The sequence below is a fragment of the Anarrhichthys ocellatus genome, unplaced genomic scaffold, assembly GCF_004355925.1.
Source record: "Anarrhichthys ocellatus isolate YVR2014 unplaced genomic scaffold, GSC_Weel_1.0 scaffold40, whole genome shotgun sequence".
In the NCBI taxonomy this organism is placed as follows: domain Eukaryota; kingdom Metazoa; phylum Chordata; class Actinopteri; order Perciformes; family Anarhichadidae; genus Anarrhichthys; species Anarrhichthys ocellatus.
This window is the reverse complement of record NW_022280070.1, coordinates 3,712,658-3,739,072: the sequence shown is the minus strand read 5'-3', so window position 1 is coordinate 3,739,072 and position 26,415 is coordinate 3,712,658. Positions and strand designations below refer to the sequence as shown.

Below are 26,415 nucleotides of genomic sequence, written 5' to 3'. Positions count from 1 at the left end.
ATATACATATATACACACACACACACACACACACACACACACACACACACACACACACACACACACATATACATACATGTATTGCCCTGGACATTGGACTGCTTCTCTGTACACAGCCGAGGCGGTGAGTCAGTTGAACCGATAACTTTCCCCTCCCAGATCTGTCTCATCTATTCAGCTAAGAACGGAAATGCACTTAGTCAAGTGCTGAGTCATGTGTAAGCATTTCCAAATGTTAGAAAAAGGGGGCATGAGATGAGAGAGATGGGCTTTAAAATGGCCAATATATGAATAAAAGGGGACTAATATCAGTCACACTATGAGAGAGCCTGCTATATGCTGTGAGTAGATCATGAAGTGGTAGTAGGAGACAAAACGTTTGTGATGACTAAGTCCCATTATCTCCCGATCCCCGGGGTCACGACGAGACTGTCTGAAGGAATACCTAGATAGTCAGTTCCTATAACTGAACGTCGGTAGAGTGGTGGTTTAGATTCAGCTAATGACAGAAAGAGAGAGAGAGAAGTGCTGTAACAGGAGAAATCAAAGAGTGGCAATTAAACCGACCCTTTTGGCCGGGTTTCTAATCCAGGATGCCTCCATTACTGTTGCACTCACACCCATAATGAAGATACATTCATGTTGTGGCTTATCGTACAAACTACTATCACATAAGTCAAACCGATAGTAGCCAGGGGAGGCGGCACACTTCCTCCACCTCACACATAAGTGTTTATTCTGCACATAAGACACATTCCTGAGAAAAGGAAGATAATCTCACACAGGTTTGAGTACTGGAACTTGTGACCTTGACATGGTGACACACTGGACTCTCAAAGTATTTACTTTGTCTGCTTTCCACTTTAGGTTATTCAATTATTCTGTATAAGCACATTTTCTTGTTGAGAAATCCAGCAGAGTGAAAAGTGAGGCCATCGTTAGCGAGCATTCTTTATCCATAGGGCACTTATAGGAAGCAAACTGTTCCCGGATCAGGCCTACATGCTCGTATGTTTCATTGTGCCCTACAGATGTGTCGACAAACCACAGACTGGAAACACCAAAAAACCGCTGGATGAAAAACACAGGTTTCGATTCAATTTGCGCCCTTTTTGTCCCAAACTAGGACGACTGGAGCCATTGTCATGCGCGTTGCGTCAAATGGGAATGATCGCGTCGGTGAAGTATGTGACCGTGACTCAGCTGTGCTTCCGAGTTGAAAAGTTTAAACCTCGACAGAATAAAAAAGAAAACAGAACAATCGCTACGAACCACGATCCACTTTCCCTCTTACCTTCATGTCATAGCGCATCGGTGGGGTCCCAACTTGGGGAGGCTTTGGGTGGAGGAAGAAACGCCTCCGCCTCTCGGCATATCCCGTAGAGAAAGGAACTAGAGTTTAAAAAACAAAAAGGTATTCAAAGCGCAGAGGAAAGCCTTGTGTGCTCAAAAATGTATCCACAACCACAGCGGGGCGGTGCTGTTTTGTTATCAAACTAAGTTGTGTGCGCGCATATCACAATCCAGGCTTGCAGAGGACACAGCCCCCCCGTTTAAAATAAAACACACACACACACTAAAAATGGATGGAGAGGGTGGGGAGGGAGGGAGGCCCACTCGGTGCATGCAGAGTCAGACTTAACCCTTTCACTGCCGGATGGAAAATAATCTGAGCTCACTGGAGCAGGTGATCAGAGCACGCGGAAGAATCCCACGCAGGATTGTACCGCACAGCGACGCGCAAAGTCATCAGACTGCGCGGCGTAAATGGAGACACGCTGTTAGGACAAATCTGCTAAGACCCTATCTCTTTCTCTTAAATAACAGTGAGGCTCTAAATTATATTTTTAGCACATCACTGTGCAAAAAAAATCATCAATCTGCAAGTCATTTGATATTTAAATAGTACAGAGAGTACACAGACAGAAACATATTGGGATATTGCAGTTCTGCAAATACCATAACATGTGATACAGTGGGTCTAAACCTATAATTGTATACCACAGACCCTTTAATTTCCCATAGTTCAATGCTGGTAGCTCAGCAGAATGAGTGAACATCCCAGAGGGATTCAACAACGGACTGCATTTCCTCTTCAGCAGCCTTATGGTTGCATCTCTGCTCTTTACTTATTTATCACAGCTAATGGGATGTTGTCTGAAGTCACATGCTTATATCCATTTATACAGGAGCCAAATATTTTCTGTATTTACGTTAGCTTGGATTCTGTGCAAAGCAATCTCTGCCGTCTACTAGCTGTCTATATGGAAGTACAGAGGGATCATATCGTGACGCCAAGTGTGTAATGATTACCTAAGGCTGAGGGGGAAGTAGCAGGAGAGAGCAGTGGGCCTTGTGGCTGGTTGACTGAGCAGGATATACAGGAAATACCAGCTCCACCTTGAAACAACAAAGGCATGAGTCTTGGAGAATCGTGCACAGGCAAAGTGTACAAAAATCAGAAGTTTATCAAGCAGTGAACCTGCGCCTCTGAAACCAGGTATTTCTAGTTCTCACAAAGGTTTTAAATCAGTTTGTAGAGTGGGAGGACACGTTGACTTGTTGCTGCTCCCTGTTTAGTTTCCATGTGACTCAGGGATCAGGTTGGTGGAGCCAAACTTCATATACCACCTCCAGCCCTCCTCCTCCCTGCGTTGGCACCCCTCAGTCTTTATTTCTCCTGAAAACAGATGCCTGAACACTCTTTGTTTTGCAACAAAGGCCTGATGAGGTCAGTGCAGGGCAGACAAGCAGGCGAGGTCTGGGAGACCAGAGGGGGAGGAGAGAGGACCTGCTACTGCACGTAGGTGACATCATGTGGCAGAGGAAGTCTGACTTCTCTTGGGTTTCTGTGCATGAGCCAGAGAAAACAACATGAAATGTATGCGATCACTGATCTGCCCACTGGAGGATCCTGTTTCTTAAGCGTTGTTGTATGAATCTGTTTGTCTTTGCTGCCCTCTAGTGGATTTGTGTTTGTTTTCTGGTGGGTAGTGTTGTGTTTTCGTCTGCTTGCTTCTGAGATATTAGACTGTAGATTATTACCGAGGCCACATTCAACAAATTTACACTATAATTCAACTGTGCAATACCCTGCCATTACTACTGCACATTTCAAGAAATATTCTTATTTATACTATTCTTGCATTTATATTTAACACACTTAATAGAGCCCACTTCTCAACATTTTGTGTTCGCTTGTTTGCACTGTGAATGCTTATTGACTGTTTGATGCACATTTGTCATGCCTTATTTATTATTTACTTATATTCTCTACATATATACATATCCTTTGTTTAATTGTTTTCTTGTTTATGTGTAAGAGCAACTGTAATGTACCAATTCTACCCTGCATATCAATAGTGTTTCCGATTGTGATTATATAGGGTCCTTTTGACTGACTCATTTCTTTTAAAGTCGCGTTTATCAATTTGCTATCGTTTTTCCGCAATACCAACCAATATTAGTTGCTTATTTAAGAAACTAACAAATATTCACATTTGAAATGCCAATATCTTTGCATTTGAAGAATTGTTGATGTCCACTATCAAAATTTAAGCTTTAGAGTATTGATTTGGTTTCTTTGTGCCTTGGGAAATAATCCGAAACAATATTTGTCCTTCCACATTTGCGTGGTGCTGCAAAGCACCACAAAGAGACCAAAAGTTTGTTCTATATATACACACACACACACACACACACACACACATCTACAAAATACCACAGTAAAGTAAAGTGAAACTTCAGATGATGTTATGGAACTTTTACTTTTTGAATGGGGAGATGATGGGGTCCAATAACTTCTATAAATAAAAACTAAGCTGAATCTTGTGTGAAAATAGTTTCTATATTTACTCGTGTAACCAGCATGTGTCAGTGCATAATATATATATTAGTGCTGGGCAACGATTACAATTTTTAATCGCATGATGTTTTTGCAATTAATCGCATTGTAATGCGCAAAATTCAATAATGAATTAAAAAGTCGTGTATTGCGCAAGTACTGCTATATGATCAAAAGTACAACAACATTTGGTTTGCAAACATTTTAATTGAACAAATACGGTGCTTTTTAACAGTGTTCCCTTTACACAGAAGCAGTTCAAATATTTCTTGTAAATCTCAAAACATGAATGTAATCAAATTAAATATAAAAACAAAGATACTTGCCACTGCCAGGATATTAATGTTTTATCTAGTTTGTTATAGAAAAACAACTCGGCACCGTCTGAGCAACAGCAAGTTAACATTTATAAATCTGTTTTCTTTTCTGAACAGGGAGCAGCAGAAACATGTTTCTTTTATCAGGGAGCAGCAGAAACAGTCCATGTTCAGTAGCAAGTGTCCCTGTTAGATAGAGTGAGGTGAAGTGGTCGAGCACAAAAAAAAAAAAAAAAAAAAAAAAAAAAAATGTACACAGCTGGGTCCATGTTTGTACTGGATTTCCTTTGGAGAATCTCAGTCAAAAAAAACAACAACAAAAAAACACTTTCAGTGATGCAGGTTGAGTAGTTACAGAATGACAAAATTAACTGCATTCATTCCTCCGACTTCACATTTTCTCACTCTTCTGCACCAAGCCAGCTGCTAAGACACACGAGGTCATTTACATTTTCAGATGATAAAGAAACTCTCTTCTTCTGTACAATATGACCGGCAAGAGAAAACAACCTTTCACAGGGTACGGATGTTGCAGGTGTGGCCAAGTACTTCTGTGCAATGGAGGCCAGCCTGCAGTGTGAGCCTGCATGTTTGGACCACCACTCTAACGGACAGGCCTCTGTACTGATGGTGGGCTCCGCTCTGTATCGACGCACACCGTTCTCAACCGAGTCTTCCTCCTGTTCAGAATCAGACTCTGATGAAGCAGCCAACAGGGCTATCTTTTTCTTTGGCGGCTCAGACGTGGTTGCTTCCACAGGTTGCTCTGCAACAACCCTCTGTTCCTTGACTAAGTTGGTAACTGAGGCCCACACCTCAGCCCTCTCGGCTCTGGGTACACACTTGAGGTCCTTGAATCTCGGGTCCAATGCGGTAGCAATCTTCAGATATGCAATGTTGGCATTTTCCTCACGTGTCTTCAGGTCTGTTCTGAATGTAGACTTGAATTTGACCACGTAGGCAGGGTCATCATCTGAGCTCTCCATCACCCGAGAGAGATGGCAAAAAGCAGGCAGAACCACAGAGCATGAAACATACTTTTCTCCTCCCAGAAGTTCAGTCACATCCCTGCAACAGAAAACAAAAAAAAATCAAACCCATTTCAGTCAAAATGAATTGCATTCACTTACTTATATACACATATTCATGCTATATACACACACACACACACACACACACACACACACACACAATATATGACATATAATATACCTGCAGTGCTCCAGTAGCGTTTCCAACCTCTGCAGATTGTCCATTTCAGCTGTAGTCGGCATGGCAATCTCGGTGTCCTGTGTGGTGAGGACATCCCTCAGTGGCTGTTCGTTTCTGCGGACGCTTTTTATCATGTCCAGAGTGGAATTCCATCTGGTTGGAATGTCTTGTACGAGCGACTCCTTCTTTTGTCCGTGTTCAATTTGTTGATGTTCCAATTCTGCAGCACTTGCCGGACTGCGTTTGAAGTGGCCCACAACTTCTCTGCACTTGGCCAGGACATCGTCAAACGCACTGTTCAGCAGAGACACTGTGACGGAACGCTGGAGACTGTGCGCGACGCAGGGCACGTGTTCAAAGGGCAGATGTCTCGCACCCGCGATCATATTTCTTGCACTGTCTGTGCTCAGTGTGCTGACTTTGTCTGAAACGTTCCACTGCTGTGCAACATGAATAAAATGTTCCGCGCACGTTTCTGCAAAATGGCCGTCTTCTGTTTTCATCACAGTCAGAGCATGTGACTGCAGCTCCCACTGTTCATCGATGTAATGCACTGTAACTCCGAGGTGATTATGGTTACCCAGCGATGTCCAGTAGTCTCCAGTGAGAGCAACAGCTGGTGCACGTTGTAACGCCATTGCTTTTATAGTCCTCTCGACTTCATACAACTCGTGTATTCTTCTTGTGACGGTGCGTCTTGAGGGAGGCTTATACTTGTCGTCACTCGTCGCGATCCTAAGCATGTTCCTCAGACCGACATCTTCCACAATACTAATCGGCCTGCAGTTTGTAGCTATCCACTTCGTTATGGCATTTGTTAGCTCGTCTTGCTTTTGTTTATCTAACGTTGTACTTCTTCCACACGCAGTCAGCAGAAGGCTCTCTCCACTGTTTGTAATGGTGGGTGATTTGCTGTAATCAACGCTGTGTATTGCATTTAAGTGATACTTCAGACTCGAAGTACTCCGGTGATAAGAAAATACGCCTTTGCAGTGGATACAAACAACTTTGGTTCCATCAACTCCGCCGTATGGAAGAGGTTTATAATGAAAATGTCCATGTAAGAGCTCAGTACCTTTCTCCATTGTTCTGTCCCCGCCAGTTCTTTTCTGTTCCCGGTTCATGTGAGCGCTGTAGCAGTCTTAGGCCCACCCCAGATGCTCTCATTGGTTGAGACGCGTGATGACGCCCATCCCGAGCCAATCCTGATCAACATCCCGCCCCTCCTGTGACCCATGTTTGTCTGTGTGTGTATTCAGAGCCAGTGAGCAACGGATTTTCAAAATAATAATAATTTAAAAAAAAATGCGTTAACGCACGATAACATAATTGTCGGCATTAATTAATTAATACGTTAACGCGATAATAACGCGTTAGTTTGCCCATATATATATATATATATATTAGTGCTGGGCATATATATATATTTTTCTGTTGTGGAGAAAGGGCAAGCTCACATCGTGGCAGCGGCAGCAAGTAGAGGCACTTCCTGTTGCAAGCTCAGCTGCATACTATTACAATTCGGCATTTTTTTACGAAACCAATTACAACTACCAACAGTCATACCTTCAATGACCTTAATGTATTGTCACATATTGTCAAATAACGACAAATAAAGGCTAAACTGCCGCGGCACCTCTCCCAAACAGTCCTAACTGAAGCGACAAGTTGTTGTGGCAGCTGAGCTTGCAACAGGAAGTGCCTCTACTAGCTGCCGCTGCCACGATTAGAGCCAGCTCCTGCTGGGGATGTGACCGAACTTCTGGGAGCCGAAAAGTATGTTTCATGCTCTGTGGTTCTGCCTGCTTTTTGCCATCTCTCTCGGGTGATGGAGAGCTCAGATGATGACCCTGCCTACGTGGTCAAATTCAAGTCATTCAGAACAGACCTGAAGACACGCGAGGAAAATGACAACATTGCATATCTGAAGATTGCTACCGCATTTGTCATTCTGTAACTACTCAACCTGCATCACTGCAGCTCCCTGATAAAAGAAACATGTTTCTGCTGCTACCTCGCAAAAAAAGCATGCGATTAATCGCGATTAAAAATTGTAATCGTTGCCCAGCACTAATATATATATATAATATCATATGCTAACATAGTTGTATAATATACAACTGACAGCCATTAGCCTATACTGTGACTAAGGGCAGTTTAGTAATAACAATGATACACGACTGAGCCCTTCACAGAGGGAAATTATAGGAGCAGAAGTAGCATTAACTCTTGTGTTTTGTTGACTTTTTAATATTTTTCTTTCCTTCTGACCTTATTAAAACCAAAATATAAAGTCCAATTAGCCATGAACTTACATCAAATACTGAAATGGATCTATACAGGGATTCATCAAACCTCTGTTGTTTTTCCCATCAACACATGGTTTTCAGTTTTCTCTGAACTGCACTATGGCAACCAACCTTGTCTATCTGTATGGCTGCATATCCAACCCACTCTTCAGATTTCCAGAAAGAGACTGTTATGTGGGCTGCTCATCCAGAGTGGCCTTGGTTTGTGCACAGGGTGGTGTGATGGAGAAAAAGCTGCACTTATTCAATATGTTCTGGCTCCTGCAATCAACCAACAAAGTACTGTTCAAATGTACTTTTAAGTCAGGTGTCCTTCAACTTTCTTGAGTTACCTGACTAAATCTTCACTCTCAATTAGAGATATACCATATTTATTGACACAAATGAATGCATTCATGTCCTTCTCTATAAAGCAAAGGTATATGATTTGTATATAGAGCCCTTATATTGACGTCTTCATCACTGCATCCCCAGGCTTTATGAATCCAGCATAGAGGGAGCTGTTTCTCCATCTTCACCCTGTGTCGTGATCACTTCAGAAAACAATGAGGTTTGCAACTACTGCTCATAACAGCCTCGTGAATAACTAACTCCCAGATGCACAGTTATGTTTGGCTGCACTGGACCGTATTTTATAAAGTGGCTTCTGTTGGGAGAACACTGTGTGATGCTTATAGTAACATAAAAATAGAATAAAAAAGCAGGAATAAATAGAACTGATACCGATGATTATTGTCACCATGACAGCTACAGAATGAACAGAGTTAATTAGTGCTCACACCTCCAGTGTCCATGACAACAGGGATTTGCGGTAGATATCTGGACACTATGTCCATCAGTTCATTCATCCATTTATCCATAATGAAGCAGGAACACCTGAACGTGAGGTGATTCAATAGTACATTCATTAAGTCAGAACAGATGAGAATGTTTTTTTTTTACAAGGGTTTTGTCCTGGGACAAAATGTTCAAAAGCATAATATAAATCTGATTTGGATAATTTTGACACATTTGGACAATAACACATTTGGAAAACTACTCTTTCTATATATTTTTAGACTATAGGAAAACTGCAATGGTGTAAAGTGGAGATCTTGAGTGCTGTTTTTGTTTGTGGCTTTGTGCTTCTATATAAGGAGCGTGCTCTCTGGATGAGACGGTGACGCAGACACTGCGCTAGGTGCTTGTGTATAAGAGGGGCCACTCGGCTTTGTTAAGGCGCACACATGGGGAAGCCACTGGGTTGGTAGGATTTTGATAGCCTCGTCTCGGTGTCTGGAGACGCTCGAAAGAACATGGAGGTGAACGCAACTGAGAAGATTTACCTTCCCGGTAACGGCATCCTCGAAATGTTCAACTCTCTCACCGGGCATCACGAATCAGACATTATGCGCCCAGTTCTTCAGAGCGCAGCCCTCACCACAGTACCGCAGCACCCCAAAGTCTCAAACATATCGAAGACGAGCATGGGCATCATCAAAACGGTTAAAGGGCGCATGAAACATCAAGATAGAAGAGCGGTTTCCCGAAGTAGGTCTTCCAGTTCTGGCAATCCGCAGGTTTCGACCGATCGACTCCCAAAAAGGTCCGTGGATCTGCTGGAGCTGGGTCTGACCAAGCGCAAGAACTGTCTGAGAATAGTTGTGCTCGGCGCACCCAAAGTAGGTAAAACCAACATCCTCCAGCGGTTCTTGGGTAAAGACTTTGAAGAGCACTACGAACCCACAACCGAGGACTTCCACAGAAAACTGTTCCACATAGGAGGGGAGGCGTATCAGATAGATCTCCTGGACGCAGCTAGTGAGAGGAACTTCCCTGCAAAACGGAGGTTATCCATACTGACAGGTGAGCGTTATGAATCACTGCAGTTGTTAGGTATCAATAAGATCCTTAGAAATAACATTTTACAAGAGAGAAGCTGTGCATGTGTGGTGTTTTAGGAATATGATTTAACATTAATATGTCTTTATAACCTCAGTGTGAAATGTATCCCATTGTCATTCATTAACGTGATGCTCTCTCTCTCTCTCTCTCTCTCTCTCTCTCTCTCTCTCCAGGTGACACCTTCCTGCTTGTGTTCAGTTTGGATGACAGAGAGTCCTTCGATGAAGTCTGCCAGCGGCTCAACGAGATCAAGGCTGCCAAGGCAAAGCTGCTGAATTTAAAACATCCCGCGAGGGCGCCAGTCGTGATATGCGGAAATAAAGCGGACCTGGCGGCACCGAGGGCCGTCAGGCGGTCGGAGGTGACGGAAGCGCTCGGCGAGGACGTCGCGTTCTTCGAGACCTCTGCCAAAGACGGCACCGGCATGGAAGGTGTGTTCCGGGCTCTTGCCACTCTGGGTGGACTGCCCGACGAGACGAGTCCGTCGCGCCATCAGACCATATCCATCCTCAGCTACCAGTCGATGTGCATCGGCCAGCGGGGCAGGAGAGGGAGCCGGGGACTCGGCGCGCCCTGCGCCGCCGTGGAGCCTCTGGCGCGCCGCCCGAGCTTCACCAGCGACCTGCGGCTGGTGCTGAGATCCAGCACCAAACACAACAAACCCGAGAGGTGTCACATTCAATGAATCGTGCGCCTTCTCGATAAACCAATTGTAGTAGTATGCTGCAATGTCATATTATGTAAGGGGTTATACTCTGCAGCACCTGGCTGGACCAGTGCGTTCATCTTTTGTATATGTAAACTGTATTTATATAATCCTATAATCCTAATAAAACATTTATAATTGTCATACGTGCCTCTGCTCTATCATTCAGTTTAATTTCAGAGGATTTAGGAAACAGGTCAGTGAGACACATACTGTTAGATTGAGCTCACGGACGTCAGTAATCAATTGTTTCAAGTGATGATGATGCGAAATATGACCATAAGTGTGTGGGAGGGAGCTCCTCGGTGTGAGGAGATGACTCACACAGCAACCTTAAAGTCTTCTAGTATTTGTGACCATACATGAGAGATTGTTCACATCTTAAAATCCTCCCACGGCGCTGTGGCATCAAGAGCTGAGGTGTTACAATGCCTGATTAATCAGCACGAGTAGCATACACACTCATGGGTCACTATGGTGTTTGGAGGGGAAAAGCATCGTTTATGAAAAGAGGGGGGAAGGTGAGAGACGTATTGGACTCTGTGAAATCAGCACCATGGAGAGAGCCCTCATCAAACTCTGCTCTACCACCTAGTAGAAAGTAAATGTATTAAACACACTCAGCCTTTTCTTTCTTACATATCCAACCCACTATTCTGGTTTCTGAGACGAAACGATTGTGTGGACTCTTCCTTCAGAGCATCCTTGGTTTGTGAAAAGGATGGTTTGACTGAGACAAAGCCACAGTTATTGAGCAATAGACTGACTTGGAGCTGCTATGTTCAGTTTAGCACTTTAAAGTCATTTAATGTACGACACATCTGCCACTGTTTCCTTTCTAAAGTTCATCAGTTTTTTAAAAATATCTTTATACGGTGTAAACTAAAACCAGTGTGCAGTCACTGAAGCCGACAGAGGTGCTGCAGAGGACTCATCACTATACATAAGCCTCATGAATCATAGCAGAGCTGTTTCACCAGTTTGTTTTACCCCAGATAGCGTCGTGATCACTGCAGAAATCAAGTAGTCCTGCTCATAGCAACGTCATGAATGACAATATCACAAATGCACTGTTACGTCAGGCTGCGCAGGCAAGTATTCTCAAGTGGCAACAACACGTTCGAGTCAAATGTGCACTTGTGCTGGAACTGACGGGATCAGTATGCGTTTATGAATCTCTCTGGCTGTAAGAACACTCGTTCTTAGCAGAAAGTGAGAGGATATACATTGGTGTTCATCACTTACTGTATATTCTCTCCTGTAAGGTTTGTTATTTAATTGATATGTTGCTGAAGGAGCTGTTCAAATAAATCCACATCAAACTGACACTTACGAAGTAGAAACACTTGGTAACTCTAGAGAAATGTCGGAGACCGTTAGACTTTTGTGAGTTTAGTTTGTTGAGTTTATAAGCAGTGAGGTTGCCAGAGGAATTTCCTTCAAAGATCTGCTCAGACTCAACAGAACATTGTCTCTATTTCTCTCTATTTCCTCTGTAATCAGTGACACATTTCATACATTCTCCAGGAACATTCCAAGGAAATACTTAGGAAAGTGTTTCAACTAACTTATTTTCAGTGTTGCTTAATCTGGCAATTACTTTCTGGATTAATTAAATGATTGTTTGGTCTATAAAATGTCAGAAAATGTCGTTCAGTGTTTCACAAAGCCCAAGATAACGTCCTCTAATTTACTTCCTCTAATTCTTAATTTAATAGTTGGCCCGTGAAACAAAATCTAAATGATTTTTCTCCCATTTAACTATTCATAAGGTGGGTCAGTTCATAAATGAATGCTCCAAAAGAGAGTTGAAGTCTATTTTAAGAATAAGACACAATTTCCTGTGTATGGGGAGAGATATAATCATGTTTAGATGACATTACAATGACTTACTGAGAAATGTTCAGCACAAGCAATAATTGCATGATAGCGCCTAGAGACTATAAAAAATATATTAACATCTAATGTTCTGAGTCTCCAAACCAGAGCGGCAGAGTGAATATAATATAAACGCCCGTGGGGCCCGTTTCATTTCTCTATTAACAAATACAAGACTATTCCCAATGCAGCAGCAAAGTAACACTGAAGAGGAAAAACTTTAATACAATGTGAAATCTGGCAAAGCCTTAAATAAGGAATTTCAATATTGAAGATGAAACCAATATAAATATCTGCCTGTTTTCAGGATTTTACACCCTCCTGTCAGTCTAACGTCTGTGGAGTTATCTGCTGTATTGACATTACGGTCATCGTGGTCTGGAGGTTTGGCTTTTTGTTTGTCCATCAAGCATGGTGATCACTTTGTAGCCTCTGACTGATTTGTCTTTCCAGTTCCACCAGCAGAGCTGGCAGTATGCTGTCCAGTAAGACCAGTCCATCCCAGGAGCAGCGTAGACCTCTGATAATAAGGAAAGGAGAAAAGTAAAGATAGGAGATTCAGACACAAGTGCAAAGCTGCAACTATTAATCGAGTAATTGTCGTTTTTTAAAGCAAAAATGCCAAACATTCCCCGATACCATGAATCATTGCAGCTTTACATAAGCGAGAAATATTTTTCTCACCAGTAAAACAAATAAATGTTTGAGTTCATGTATTGTAAAATGTCATAAGTCACCGGTCATCAAGAATGAGGTGTCCACTCTGGAGCAACTCTTGGACATCGCTGGATGTGCCAAAGACTTCAAAGAGACCCAGTTGAGGGCTAAACATCTCCCAGTGCTGAAAGAAAGTGATCAACATTATCACATGGACCAAGATGTGCTGAATACTGAACTTCTGCACTGGCAGAGAAGATCACACAGAAACTATGTAATAGTTCATGTCATGCAGGTATAAACCTCACCTTGTGATTAATGCCATCCGTCATCCTCATTCCCATCACCAACACCTCCTCCAACCTGCAAAAGAAGCATCTTTCATCAGAGAACTTCTCGGTGACTAGACAATGACAGCACAGGGGACAGAATGTCGCTGCACATGTACAGCGACCTGCGACACTACGTTTCTCACGCTGTGGATTGGCCGATACACAACTGTTATATTTCACATGGAAATGGCAGCTGCCAAATACACTTATTACAAGACACCACACTTTTGCCTGTAAGTGCTAACAGCTCACAGTTCAAGATGGCTGAGCTGAATCCGCCTACGTGTCCCATGTCCCCTCTGCTGGACTTCACGGATCCAGGCGTCAGGGTCCAGAGTCTGGGTCCGCGCCTCCCGAAGGACCCCTCCCTCCCCCAGAGGAACAAACCGCCCGTGTGCTCCTGCCACGGACAAAAAATGTTAAACTTTTAGCACTTCCTTTGATCGGTGCCTTCAATCTAGATAGCAGCTCACCTGGACCGACGCCGATGTACTGTCTTCCCTTCCAGTAGCTGGTGTTGTGATGACTCACTGCCTGCTTTGTGACACAAAGTGAAGCGTTATCGTGTTGTCGTGATTGTTCCTCCCAGACGCGTTCATGATGCAGTGTGGCGCAAAGAAAAAAAAGTGACATCTGCCTTGTTGATGGTGACGTCTCATCAAAAACAAAACAGAGAAGCAAAACTTTTTGTTTCAGAAGCAATGTCTCTTTTCTAAATCTTCCTAAAACTCATCATTAGATGTTTACTGATATTCTCCATTCTTTTATCTTCACTATGTTTTCTATCTGAAGTTATTTGTCTTATTAATGTTGTTGTGCTCCTGATATATAAAGCACTTTGCATTAAGGTTCTCTGCTAATGAACTTTCCTGTATTCTTTATGAAAGAATCAATGCCTCCTACGGTGTGGAGGGCGATCAGTGACCTTTCCTTCTTACATGTCTTGTGAAGTTAGAAACTTCATACTGCAGAAGGCCGTGCTGGTGGAGAGTCCTCCTCGCACACCGGTACATCTCTGCCGTCACGTCTTCATCGGGCACGGTCACCTCTCCTCCCAGCACCTGTTTGAACAGCTGGGTGCCTCGCTCCAAGGTCAGCTGGTACAGAGACACGTGGTCATCGCACACCCTCAGCAGCTCAGACAACTCCTTCTCCCAGGATGCAACGCTCTGTTTGGGCCGACCGAACATGACGTCCACCGACACCCGCCCGGGGCACAGCCTCCTGGCCTCTTCGACAGTTTGCAAAGCCTGGTGAGTGCTGTGGTCTCTTCCCAGACTTTTCAAATCCTCATCCTGCAAAGACTGAAGAATTGGAAATGTGATACGTGCAACTACACAGTTCATAATCTAATCTTCTGCCATCAGTCCTCTGTAGATTATATATTCACCTGGACCCCGATGGAGAAACGGTTCACCCCCGCACGGCAAAAGTCCTCTAACTTTGACTTTCCTACAGGAGTAGGGTTGACCTCAAGCGTGATCTCGGCCTCATCTGAGAGATACGCCCGCCTCGAAACAGTTTGGAGGACTGCGGCAATGGTCGAGGGGTGAGCCAGGCTTGGAGTCCCACCACCAAAAAACACTGAGGTGATGCTGTGGGGAGGAATCAAAATTAAAAGGTGGTTTAAGGCACGCGTTGAAAGCTGATTTCACGCGGAAGAAAGACGATCAGCATACCAGGACACCTGACTGAGCTGCAGCAGTGTCTCAGTCTCCCGCTGAAGGCACTCGGTCATTACGGGGTCATTGTTCTCTCTGGGTATGTACTTGTTAAAGTTGCAGTAGGAGCACCTTCTGAGGCAGTAAGGCCACTGGAGAAGAAGAGGAAGAGAGGGGGAAGGTCACTTTGACATGATTTGGGCAAACTTTCTAGACTTTGCAATAAAAAAAACTAGACATACAATATATTTGATTCAGTGCATGCGTCGGTATGCATATTTCTCTGCATAGAACTATTTTTATCAGTTAAATCGACCAATGCTCGCTCACGTGCACGTAGAGAGACGCCTGCTTTGTGAGACGTGGAGAGCCGGTCCGTTCGAGTCCGTCCTCAGTGACTCCTCCGCCGGAAGTCTCAGAGAAGCAGCGCAGACCGGGAGAGACGGCACGTCGGCCCGCGCGCAGCGTGTGTTTAATCATTCTGTCGGTATATTTAATTAACTGTCTGTCTTACGGGCGTCCTTCACTTGGACACATGGTCCCGGACAGCGGCAACATGAGTCAGGCTCCACCATACAGATACAAATTGTATTAAAGTTTACATGACAACAATGTGGCCGAAGTTTCTTCAAAGTGGCGTAAACTCATTTTTTTGGGTCTGTTTTCTTCCTGGTAGCTGTGACGTCGCTCCAAACAGGAAATACGTCAATGCGACTTCCTCTGTGTGTGTTACGTGGTTTGACCACACAGAGGGGCTGTTTTACTGGCGTTCAGTTAGGCCCACCGTTATGTGGACAGTGACTCTACTTTGTGTTTTCACCTGCTTTTGTAATGTAAACGTTTTAGAAATGTGATTTATAACAACCAATAGATCAACATAAATGATTGACTTCATTAATATCCATGGGAATACAGGACAGTGAATATACTAAAGAAGGCACCTGTTTGTTTTCCAATACTGAACCTACTAAAATATGAATAATACAGCTCTGTCCACAAGTCTACCAAGTTTCAGCTTTACAAGGCTAGTTAGGAGTGATCCTAGGCGTCCGTTTGTGTGCCAAACTTATCCAAAACCTCTCCAAAATGGCTTAAATGTGCTTTTAAATGTTTCAAGATTTCTTTTCTTTTTTTGTTGGTGGCTTTTCTATTTTTAAATGAATAATGGTGCATGTCCAGGTGCCTGATCCCTCTAGGAACTTGTTAAGCTGTTATTACAGATCCAAAAACCTACAATAAGTACCAAAGGCCATTGTGAATACTGTTATTTGTGCTTGCAAAGACAACTAGTCACAACAAGACACTAGTCTATATTTAGAATATAAATGTGTGCTCTACTCACACAGGATCAAACTAATTTAATGAGCTATTGATTTTTCAGATCCCAGGAAAAATACGCTGTCTGGTGGACTGAGATAACCGCGTAGGGTCACATTTTAAATTAGAGTGTCATTTTAAAAGAATAACAAAAACTCTGTTTGAATGTTTATTAATCTATTCACTAATCAGGGTTACAGTTAATTAAATGTTTTATATGTCAGTCACCTCTGCAATCAGTTCTTGTCATCTTTAAATAATTACCTCTGATCAGCGCTTGTGGATGATGATGATGGTTACAAATGACTTATGTGTGGCTATATAAAATGTATAAATCCCCCCCTCCATATTCACAATTTCACTAAGGAACTAACTGCAAAAGTATAAAACACAGTAGTATATTAGGTACTTAATCCAAATATTTCATTAAGAATGCCAATAATTGTGAATGCGCTCCCTGCCAGCATACAACCCTGAGGTAATTTTCCACTCAATAGTACAAATTACCTAATCAACAGAGAGAGAGAGAGGGAGAGAGAGAGAGAGAGAGAGAGAGAGAGAGAGAGAGAGAGGGATGTGTTTTCATTTTCATTGAATATATGCAACGCTCATGGTGATGACTTCAGTCCAGGGAGAAGCAGGAGAACTTTGTGATAATCCAAATTAAACGAGTGAATCTGTGCTGTAGATCTGCCAAATGGATAAGAGGAAGAAAGGTAAGATTACTGATGTAACATATCCAGGGGTTTAACAAATATGTAGCGTCAGTTTTTAGCCACTGCTGATTGCAGTCGGCTTGTTTTGTCAGTTCACAACCTCTTTGGTCCAGACTGAAACAACAGACATTTGTGTTATCCTGCGTATGAATCTGGATAACTTTGGTGATCCTCTGGCTTTTCTTCTAGTTGATATTTGTGTTTTTGAGTGAAATGTTTGATAGATTGCCATGACATTTTGTATAGCATTCATAACCCCCTCAGGATGAACATTAGTGACCCTCTGACTTTTCATCTAGCGCTTTCATCAGGTCAATATTAGAATTTTCCCGTCTGCTTTTAGCAGCACTTCTGCATTCTGTGCCGACTGGCAAAAGTTATCATGCTAAACGGTAAACATGGCATTATACCTACTACACATCAGTATGCTAACATTGACATTGTGAGCATGTTGCCGTGCCAAAGTAAACATTTAGCCCATAGCACAGCATCAAGATACAATCGCAAGAGAATGAAACAGTAACAATGAGCAAACGCACAATACTTCTTACATTTACCTGGTGTTATTCTTAAAACAAACTTCACTTTGTCACAGGATCTCCTACAGAATTAAGGCTTATGGTGGTTGGCAGCAGTGGACCTTCGCAGTTCCTACTAACAAATCACATACTTGGGAGGAAAGAGTTTGCGAAGAATATCTCCTGCATTTCCGGCAGCAGGAAGACTACCGGAGAGCTAGCTGGTAGACGGGTGGCTGTGATCAATGGACCAAACTTCTACGACAAGGGTATATCCCAAGTCAAGAGGAAAATGGAGTTGAGGAGGTCCAAGTGCTTGTGTATTCCTGGTCCCCATGTCTTTCTTGTCACCTTTGACATGGAGAAAATATCCCTGAATGAATTGAGAACCCCCAAACTAATGAAGGAACGCTTTGGAAGACACTGTCTGAGGCACTGCATGGTGATCCTGGCCTATGAGGGAAACCTTGAGGGAGCTGCCCTGGAAGACCGGGTGCAGAAGACTGACTGGCCCCTGAAAGAATTGATCGAGCAGTACGGTGGACGCTTTCATGTTTTCAGCAAGAACCGGAGATATCGCAGCCGAGACAGAGAGCTGCTGCAGAAGATAGAGAGAATGGTGGCCTCCTTAGGAGGGGTCTGCTTCTCCAGCAGAACCTTCCTGAAGGCAGAGGACTGCGTGGAAAAGGAGGTGAAGAAGCTCGAGAAGCAGAGGATGGGAGAGATAGAGAAGGCGTGGACTGAGATGGAGAAAAAATACATAGCGGAGGATTTGTGTCACCAGAAGGATACCTACACCGCCAATGTTGGCGCAGAGATCCGAGCCAAGGCGGAGATGGACAACGGATGGCTCAGAACCTCCCTGGCAAGAGGAGTGGGTACGGGTTTTGTTGTGGGAGCTGTCATGGGTGCATTGTTTGGGTGCATAGAGGGGCCAGGGGGGATGGTTCTTTATGGGATCATAGGTGGTGCAGTAGGTGGATCAGCAGGAGGAACAGCCCAGGTAGCTATAGAGCATATGGAGGACAGAGTGGCCCCTCCTGCCAGACTCAACTTTAACTCAATCTTCATCAACCGCTTCTTTGCTACTCCTCGTCCATGACAGTGTGGTGATGACTGATTATGGCCTGTTTTTCTGGAATAAACGGAAAATAAATAAATATATATCTTGGCCTCTTTGTAATCTAACTGTTGCTTATGTAGCTTTCAGGCTGACTTGATACCAAACTATATAAGGAAATGTGCAACTCCCCTTCGGTTGAGACTGAAAGTTAAGCTTTACTATGCAGCCTGAGGGGTTTAGTCATGGTCAACAATAAATGTCATGGTTGATTTAAACTGTAAATGTGTAAATTGAATAAATGACATTGAGTTTTGTGACACAGCATGTGCGAGTTTGTTCTTTGTTAACCACATAGCATTTTATTTAACCTCCAACATTTCCTGGTGCCTCGCTGTAGGTGACGAGTAGCTCAGATAACATTCAGGGTGGCGTCTCAACTGAGAGTGTCATTGTCTAAACGCACTGCCCCACAACACACACACACACACACACCTTAGTGCACCTATTCAGTGTAAATCATTTGCAGTCTCTACATACCTGAAACTGTGAATAGAAGCAGTGCGGACTGAGTTATCTGGACAAGATTAACCTGGAGAGGTAAGATCACACTTCACTCAGTAAATATTTCACATTAGTTTCTGTTTTACTTTTGGAAAACTACTTTTTTTGTCAATTAATTCAGACTTTAAAATCATTTATGAAGTGCATAATCAAAGAGTGTTTCCGACATGAATGTCAGGACAAAACGTTTTAGTAGTTGCTGCTTTGTTTTGACTTGTACTGCTCCCCAGTGACGCATAAACAGTGTGGTTGCTACCTGTTTGACGACATACTTTACATTATATTAGCTGTTTCCGTTCTCTGTTAGTATATCGACTCGATCACAAAGAAATTCCTTTTAACTGAAACATGTAGGATTATGGCATTAAGAAGAGGAAACAATTAGAGGATTAGGCTTCACCGTGGGGAGCTTTTACCAGTGAAATGAATGTTACTTCACTCGATTAAAAGAATAAGTCATGTATCCTGGACTTTGTGTATCATTACATAATATGAGAGGGGGGACATTCTGCTCAAGAACATGTCCTACCATTTGTCCTGCGAGTGTGAATGCTGCATAGCTGAGTTAAACATATTTGTTCTTTCACATTTTAGAGAAAATGCTCCTTTTTTAAGCAGTCAGTGGGAAGTACGTGTAGTTCAACATGGAATAGTTGATTTGATATTACAATGCATTTATCAAATTTGCACTATGAAGCTTTGAAAGATAGCCCTGGAACAATATGTTCTCAAATACAGTGATGGAAAGTGCATTACTATACGTAAGAACATTTTATGGGAATTTTCAAAAAATAGATTCCTCTTCAAAAAAAAAACACCTAAAAGACAAGATATTGTAAAAGATTTAATTAGGGGTTTGCAATGTTTTTGGCTTTTAACCTTTAAAGTGTCCAGTTGTCTTCCTTACTGTATAGAAGTACTTACAACCAGCTCCACTTCAACCAGCTAAGAAAATACTACTTACACACTGATGCACCAGTAAATACAATCTAATAACGTCATAAGGAATATTTTACAGCAGAACCTTAATGAATGCCTTTATTGTCATTGCACACATTTCATGTTACACTTTCCATAGTAATACAAACAAGATTTTAGTATAGTAGAGTTAAAAAATACACTTAACTACTACTCTAAGTACATTGCTGACATTACTTTTGTACTGTTGCTTTGATAAATTAATAAATTCTTGACTTTTACTTGTAGTGGAGTATTTTTTATGTAATGTTCTGTTCACTACATGAAAGGATCTGAGTTCTTCTTCCACCTCTTATAATAAATATACAAATACTCTGTTTTCAATTTGTAACTTTAATGTAATGTTCAGGCTCTTTTCTATAACATTAATATTCCCTAAGTAATGTGAATCCACTTTAGATGTTTATGTCATAAAATACAAAGATTCATCAAATGATGGGCACTTCTTAAGTCAAGTTACTGGTTATTCTGTATTGCCTTATCGACCATTTTTTACACAACATTCACTCAACTGCAAGCTTATTCACCAGATGTAAAAACAAACAAAAATGAAAATGAAAAAAGCTTTCTCATACTTTGTTGACATTGTCATTTTCAGAGTATGGCCTCTACAATTAGCCTTCTCCCCGAGAAGCACTTCCTGTGCTCTCTGTGTAGAGACATCTTCACCAGCCCGGTGACCATACCGTGTGGACACAGCTTCTGCTTGTCCTGTCTCAGCCACTACTGGACACGACACCTGTCCAAATACTGCCCGCGCTGCAGGAGACTGTTTAGTGACAGGCCTGACCTCAGCGTCAACCGCATTCTGGCAGAAGTCTCAGATAACTACAGGAAGACTCGACCAGAGAAACCAACTGATGAGGAAATGGTACATCATTGCATTTGTCAGGGATTCAATCACAAGTGATCCGATTATCAATACAACTAGTTTATATGTGTATGTCACTGTTACAGGTTATAGATGTTGAGCAAATGATTCAGGAGAGGCAGCAGAAGGCAGAAAGATTGAAATATGCTCTGGAGCTACAAAAGGTGCGTTTAAAACCTCTACTCTCATTAACAATCTCTGTTTAACAAAAATGTGCATACGTATAGTTGAATGTTGATACATGATGGCGTCCAATCAGAACTCCTACCTCAGAGAGGTGCGAGAGAGCCAGAAGGTCTTTTCTGCCCTCGTACACGCTATGGAGAAGAATCACAAAGCCGTGGTTGACGCAATTGAGGGGAGACAGAGAGAGGAGGAGAAGAAGGTAGAAACATTGGTGAAGGAGATCGAACAGGAGATCCAGGAGCTGAGGAAGGAGAACACCGAACCCGACCCCCTTATTCCTGTAAAAAGTGATCAAGATGACGATACGGACCAAGTTATCGTGGTAATCGCCTTCACCTTCTGTAGATGATGCAATGGTATTGGTGACTGGCTTCCATCCGTGAAAACTTTGTTTGTGTCGTGCAGAACAGTGTTCCCACTGTGTGCCCCTCTGGGATGAAGGACTGGTCCAAAGTTACCATAGAAACTGACCCATGTGTTGGGGTCACCAGACGAGCACTGGCAGACATAATGGAGAAGATTAAGGTAGAAGTCAACAGGCTCTCCAAATCTGGTGAGTAATGCAACTTTTGTCTTGTGTATTAAATCATTAAATGAGCATTCTACAGTAAATTCGTTTTTTTTCTTTTTGGCTCTTCTTTGACAGAACTCAAGAGAATAGAGAAATACATAGGTAAGGCTTTGTCCACACAGAAACAAATATAAAGGGATGTACACACATAAAACATGGATGATTTGACCCGTTCTTGACGTTTTCTCTTCCCTCTTTATTAGTGGATGTCAATCTGAGCGCCAAGACAGCCCACCCCTTCCTCTCCGTCTCAGATGACAGAAAAGAGGTGAGACATACGGACAAGCTTCAAGAGGTACCAGATCACCCCAAGCGGTTCAACCGCGTGGCAAACGTGCTGGCCAAAGAAAGCTTCAGCGGCGGGAGGTGCTACTGGGAGGTGGAGGTCGGGGAGAAGATTGAGTGGAATCTGGGTGTTGTCAGACAGTCCATGAACAGGAAGGGCAAGTTCTCTATCTGCCCTGCAAATGGTTTCTGGACTTTAAGCCTGAAGGCTGGAGGCCAGTTCATTGCCAACACCTCTCCTGTCACGCCGTTGGCTCTAGAGCAGAGACCCAGGAAGGTGGGCGTGTTTCTGGACTACACTGAGGGCCGCGTGTCCTTCTACTGCGCAGAATCTGGAGTCCACATTCACACCTTCACAGATGCATTCACTGACAGGCTTCATCCGTTCTTCAGTCCCGGTCGCCTGCATGGCGGCAAAAACAATGCTCCCCTAATCATCTCTTCTAGTTTCTGCAGCATCTAAGCATTCGTGTTTTTATTTCTATATTTATAATTCTCCAGTGTAACTACAGTTGTTGTGCATGTGATTATCTTTTCAGTATCAATCCAGTGTGTCAAATATATCTATTTAATGACAAATCCATATGAAAAACTACAATGAACCACACTTTCCCTGTCAGAACAGTGAACAAGAGGTTGAATAAGGACTGACTCACTCGAAAAAGTTCAATGAAAGCCATAAACAGATTGAAAGGGAAAGAGGAGGGTAGCAGAAAAAGAGAAGACTCTCATAAATGAACAAGTGAGTCAAAAAGAAGAGAACATGGGTTGCAGAGTTGGATGGACGTGAGGGGCTGCGGGGTTGGGACAGAGGTTGACGAGGAGCAGGGAGGGAGGGCACAGCCAAACAGCAGGGCATTGTGCTCGTACGCCAGGCACTGGGAGACACACTCAAACACATTCACTCATTCACACACTGACACAGTCGTCCACACAAGCGCATGCTTCTGCCCACCGCCACACAGACTTGCGCTGGCATCTCGGAGGGCAGCCCCATCTCCAGTCCAGTCCTGGGTGTCCAAGCCGATCGACCCGCTCTACTTCACTTCACCTGACCTCTGAGACGGAGTCTCCCTTTTTCTCCAGCCTTTCTGGGGACTGAACTGAATCCTCAGGGCCGTCTGTCATCCACAACTCCAGGCATTGCAACTGATCAACACAGGCAAAGGACCAGCAACACTAGCCTGTTGACCAAGGGGAGCAGCGAGAGTCCAATATACTTCTTTTGAGGTAAATATCCATAAATTTCTCAAAATGTCAAAATAAATTAGACTGAAAACCGATACATTTATGAGGAATGTGATGGGTTTGATGGAATATATTGACTGTTCCTAGTTGTTCGTGTATTGTATGTTTGGCTGTATCACAATTTAATACAGTAACACGTATTATAGTCTCAGTTTTAGAGGCAGGTGTATGGATCATTCGTGCCTCATTTGCGATCATTTCCTGAAAAGTATCCCAATAGACAGAGTCGTTAGTAGTATCAAAGATAAGGCATAGTTTTTGAAAGTGGGGTCTTCAGGGGCCTTTGAGGGACTTCATGAATTTGTGCACAATATTTTATAAAAGTGGGAGAATGTGGGTCTGCCAGACTGATTATTCTGGCTTCAAGGATTCGTATGATCCATTGTTATCTGCCCACTTACAAAACAGACTGTTCCACTTTATTCATATCAAATCAAATAAAAAATATGTCAGATTGTTTTTTTATTTGATACATGTTTATCTAAAAGGGGGCCAAAGGCTAAAACTTATCCGTTTGACATTTCCCCATCCATCCATGTCATGGAGCCACCCCTGGACTGATTGTGCAGGGAGGGTTTGATTCACAGAATTGGTGAAATGTGGACACTGAGAGCAAAGATAAATAGATGACATAGGTCCTCCTGGCCCACTCTACAAGCCCTCATGAAAGATGCTTGTGTTCAGAGTCTCCTCATGTTTTTCTGAGATAATCCACTCACCAGGCAAGGCGTAGCTCGACACCCACAGCTGTGTCAAAGACGGCTATTCTCTGTGCTTCTCACTGGAATCCACTAAACATGGGCCTCGCATCCCGTTTCCAAATATTTATGATAAATATATGCTCCATAAGTCTTTTCATATGTTACTAATATAATGCTCGTTGTTCCAAGTGGTAGGAAGTTATAAATATTTATTTTGTAGCACTATTTGTGTGATGGATAAAAAAGTATCAAAAAAATGTTTTTCTTTGTTATTTTCTGAACTCCAGGATACCTGTCGTTGTCTGACCCAAGCTAAACTCAACACCATCATCACCTGAGGATCCTGCAGTGGAGCACAATATATCCAGTACTGTAGACTGTCACATTTCTTTGTGGGACTATAAGTTGTCCCTCTGCGACAAACAGAGACTGAAATAAAAACAAAGACAAATCCATCTGATTCAAACAACACCTTTCAAAATGGCAACCACGGGCATGCAGCTGCTGGGCCTAATCATGTCCCTTGTGGGGTGGGTGGGTGGGTTTGTAGTCTGCATCATCCCCCTGTGGCGGGTCACTGCCTTCATCGGTAACAACATAGTGACGGCTCAGATCATTTGGGAAGGCCTTTGGATGAATTGTATAGTGCAGAGCACGGGTCAAATCCAGTGTAAGGTGTATGATAGCTTGTTGGCTCTGCCCAGTGACATGCAGGCAGCCCGAGGCCTCACCGTCTTCTCCATCCTGATGTGTGGCCTGGCCCTGGCTCTGGGGGTCCTCGGAGTCAAGTGCACTAAATGCATTGGTGTAAACAGCGCCAAGGCCCGAATTGCTCGCATCTCCGGCGCCCTCTTTGCCATCGCAGGGTTCCTCTACCTTGTACCCGTCTGCTGGACTGCCCACTCCATCATCAGGGATTTCTATGATCCACATGTGGCGGCCCCACACAAGCGTGAGCTTGGCCCTGCCCTTTACATCGGCTGGGGGGCATCAGGCCTGCTCCTCATTGGGGGATCTCTGCTCTATGCCGGGTCAAGTCCCCCTGGCCTCCCAGGCTCTCCCACCTTCAGCAGTGGGGAAAGTAGTCCTCGCAGGGCCGCCTCACAAGTCAAAGGCTATGTTTGAGTATCCAAAATGTCTGAATGCCTTCAAGTCCCACAAATGCATCCCAAACGGTGACAAACCTGATTCCTGTCCTTTTGAATTTTGCTCCTTGTAATTATTTTATATTTAATGTTTTTCCAGTTAGTTTTTTTCTCTGATAAGCCACAGGAAGCTGTTTAGCAAAAATTGAACTCATTTTATTATTTCATACCCGATATTGTTCAATAACCTTGTTATCTGTCTGTCAGTGTAAAACACAATAAAAGTTTTGGTCCTCCAAATTGTCTAGTGAAGCAAATGGTGTGTGTTCACATTTGTATGATAACAGATATAAGATCTAACAACTGCATGTGCTTGAGAGAAGTATTGTAGTAGTTTTAATAAGAAAATCTTTGTTTTGTGCCTTTATGTAAACACTACTATGTGGTTATACTGAGTGGAGAAGAACAATAGAACAATGGGGATGTGTGTACATTTCCTTGTGGCTCCACATAAGTGTGTGTGTCTGTGTGTGTGTGTCTGTGTGTGTGGTCTTCCATCTCCTATCTTCCATCTCCTCTTCCTTGTACCAGGGGCAAAGAAAAACACATCTTTCTTTCATGACATAAAAATCCTGGGATTCTGTCAGTTCACAACAAGTACAGCAAACCAGACTCTCTTAGCAAAAGTGATCTCAAAGTACCTCCTCCTCTTTGTCAAATCACAACGGACCAGCCATCCCATCACCTATCTTGGACATCCAAACCGATATGATTTTATCTAACAAACAGATCAACACAGAATGTGCAAGTTTGTAACACGTGTGTTCCTATCTGTCAGTATTTCTGTCAGAATCTCTGTATTCCTTTTGTTTGAAGTAAATGATCATCCACAGAGAGTTTCAAAACCAAAGTCAGTGAATTAAAATCATTACAGACCCTTGAACTTTGGTTACTGTACATGCTGACTCTGAATTTCATTTTCTAAGCTATATATTTTTAAACTAGATTAACTGCATAGAAGGTTCACCGTGGTATTTGCTTTATATTTGCTGTAACAGTAAAATGATTTCTTTCTTATCAGCAGAGGACAGAGCAACACAATGACACTTTATAGAGCATTACAGCACCACAATAACAATGGGCACCAGTGTTCCAAGTGCCAGGTAGTGACTCATACATGACCTAAGTAGGCCTATACCAATGCTGGGAGAGTAATGCTGTGAATACAGTAAGGCAGACTGTGCTATTTAACACAACAACAGGGGAAACGTAGAGCTAGACAAGAGCACTATATCAGTATCTAAGCAGCGTATTAAAGAGAATCTTAAATATCAGGCTGGAGAGCAGTGCCTGGCTGTCCTCTCTTGGTGAAAGTTTTTAAGCCTGTTTCACTCCTAAGAACACTGATTAGGTGAGGACAGAAATAGGTGTACTGTATGCACCTGTAGCCATTGCCATCAGTGATGTCACAGAGTGCTGGAGTACACTTGTGCATCACTGCATCAGTGGAGGTCA

At 43.0% G+C, this 26,415-nt stretch overlaps 7 protein-coding genes across 12 annotated transcripts in view; 4 read left to right on the top strand and 3 right to left on the bottom strand.

Moving 5' to 3' along the window:
* Nucleotides 1–1,594, bottom strand: part of epn3a (epsin 3a) — a 9,689-nt gene extending 8,095 nt beyond the window's left edge. For 4 of the 6 annotated variants that reach the window (XM_031867651.1, XM_031867654.1, XM_031867655.1 and 1 more), the window contains exon 1: nt 1,295–1,594. The gene's annotated coding sequence lies outside the window, so the exon portion shown is untranslated. The other 2 variants (XM_031867656.1, XM_031867653.1) reach the window with 2 other exon arrangements.
* A 2,410-nt stretch (nt 1,595–4,004) lies between these two features.
* LOC116394698 (zinc finger BED domain-containing protein 1-like) lies at nt 4,005–6,480 on the bottom strand. The gene is made up of 2 exons (XM_031867967.1): nt 5,374–6,480; nt 4,005–5,229 (listed from the first exon to the last, which is right to left on the bottom strand). The coding sequence occupies exons 1-2, from the start codon at nt 6,456–6,458 to the stop codon at nt 4,563–4,565; spliced, it is 1,752 nt and encodes a 583-aa protein (XP_031723827.1). The 5' UTR covers nt 6,459–6,480; the 3' UTR covers nt 4,005–4,562.
* Nucleotides 6,481–8,925: 2,445 nt separating this feature from the next.
* rasd2a (RASD family member 2a) lies at nt 8,926–10,666 on the top strand. The gene is made up of 2 exons (XM_031867882.1): nt 8,926–9,527; nt 9,740–10,666. The coding sequence occupies exons 1-2, from the start codon at nt 8,978–8,980 to the stop codon at nt 10,249–10,251; spliced, it is 1,062 nt and encodes a 353-aa protein (XP_031723742.1). The 5' UTR covers nt 8,926–8,977; the 3' UTR covers nt 10,252–10,666.
* A 1,889-nt stretch (nt 10,667–12,555) lies between these two features.
* rsad1 (radical S-adenosyl methionine domain containing 1) lies at nt 12,556–15,477 on the bottom strand. Its single transcript, XM_031867941.1, has 9 exons — nt 15,131–15,477; nt 14,819–14,952; nt 14,530–14,734; nt 14,078–14,443; nt 13,613–13,676; nt 13,392–13,539; nt 13,116–13,170; nt 12,888–12,991; nt 12,556–12,670 (listed from the first exon to the last, which is right to left on the bottom strand). Exons 1-9 carry the CDS (start codon nt 15,278–15,280, stop codon nt 12,556–12,558), a joined length of 1,341 nt encoding a protein of 446 aa, XP_031723801.1. The 5' UTR covers nt 15,281–15,477.
* Nucleotides 15,478–16,753: 1,276 nt separating this feature from the next.
* LOC116394510 (GTPase IMAP family member 5) lies at nt 16,754–18,453 on the top strand. Its single transcript, XM_031867636.1, has 2 exons — nt 16,754–16,833; nt 17,429–18,453. The coding sequence occupies exons 1-2, from the start codon at nt 16,815–16,817 to the stop codon at nt 18,451–18,453; spliced, it is 1,044 nt and encodes a 347-aa protein (XP_031723496.1). The 5' UTR covers nt 16,754–16,814.
* Nucleotides 18,454–18,889: 436 nt separating this feature from the next.
* On the top strand, nt 18,890–24,127 carry btr02 (bloodthirsty-related gene family, member 2). Its single transcript, XM_031867839.1, has 8 exons — nt 18,890–19,011; nt 20,552–20,824; nt 20,911–20,988; nt 21,084–21,329; nt 21,416–21,563; nt 21,657–21,683; nt 21,785–23,096; nt 24,103–24,127. Exons 2-7 carry the CDS (start codon nt 20,555–20,557, stop codon nt 22,327–22,329), a joined length of 1,314 nt encoding a protein of 437 aa, XP_031723699.1. The 5' UTR covers nt 18,890–19,011; nt 20,552–20,554; the 3' UTR covers nt 22,330–23,096; nt 24,103–24,127.
* A 104-nt stretch (nt 24,128–24,231) lies between these two features.
* On the top strand, nt 24,232–25,212 carry cldnk (claudin k). Its single transcript, XM_031867840.1, has one exon. The coding sequence runs from the start codon at nt 24,296–24,298 to the stop codon at nt 24,938–24,940; it is 645 nt and encodes a 214-aa protein (XP_031723700.1). The 5' UTR covers nt 24,232–24,295; the 3' UTR covers nt 24,941–25,212.
* The last annotated feature ends 1,203 nt before the right edge of the window (nt 25,213–26,415 follow it).

What these genes read in the sequence shown, in the direction of transcription:
- cldnk (XM_031867840.1), top strand. Translation starts at nt 24,296, where the DNA reads ATGGCAACCACGGGCATGCAGCTGCTGGGCCTAATCATGTCCCTTGTG.
- LOC116394698 (XM_031867967.1), bottom strand. Translation starts at nt 6,458, where the DNA reads ATGGAGAAAGGTACTGAGCTCTTACATGGACATTTTCATTATAAACCT. An exon ending in ACGCTACTGGAGCACTGCAG is followed by an intron (nt 5,230 to 5,373) that starts GTATATTATATG and finishes TTTCTGTTGCAG; the next exon opens with GGATGTGACTGAACTTCTGG.
- rsad1 (XM_031867941.1), bottom strand. Translation starts at nt 15,280, where the DNA reads ATGATTAAACACACGCTGCGCGCGGGCCGACGTGCCGTCTCTCCCGGT. An exon ending in AGGCGTCTCTCTACGTGCAC is followed by an intron (nt 14,953 to 15,130) that starts GTGAGCGAGCAT and finishes CTTCTTCTCCAG; the next exon opens with TGGCCTTACTGCCTCAGAAG. An exon ending in TTTCTAACTTCACAAGACAT is followed by an intron (nt 13,677 to 14,077) that starts GTAAGAAGGAAA and finishes TGTGTCACAAAG; the next exon opens with CAGGCAGTGAGTCATCACAA.
- rasd2a (XM_031867882.1), top strand. Translation starts at nt 8,978, where the DNA reads ATGGAGGTGAACGCAACTGAGAAGATTTACCTTCCCGGTAACGGCATC. An exon ending in GAGGTTATCCATACTGACAG is followed by an intron (nt 9,528 to 9,739) that starts GTGAGCGTTATG and finishes CTCTCTCTCCAG; the next exon opens with GTGACACCTTCCTGCTTGTG.
- btr02 (XM_031867839.1), top strand. Translation starts at nt 20,555, where the DNA reads ATGGCCTCTACAATTAGCCTTCTCCCCGAGAAGCACTTCCTGTGCTCT. An exon ending in ATGCTCTGGAGCTACAAAAG is followed by an intron (nt 20,989 to 21,083) that starts GTGCGTTTAAAA and finishes GCGTCCAATCAG; the next exon opens with AACTCCTACCTCAGAGAGGT. An exon ending in GAGAATAGAGAAATACATAG is followed by an intron (nt 21,684 to 21,784) that starts GTAAGGCTTTGT and finishes CCTCTTTATTAG; the next exon opens with TGGATGTCAATCTGAGCGCC.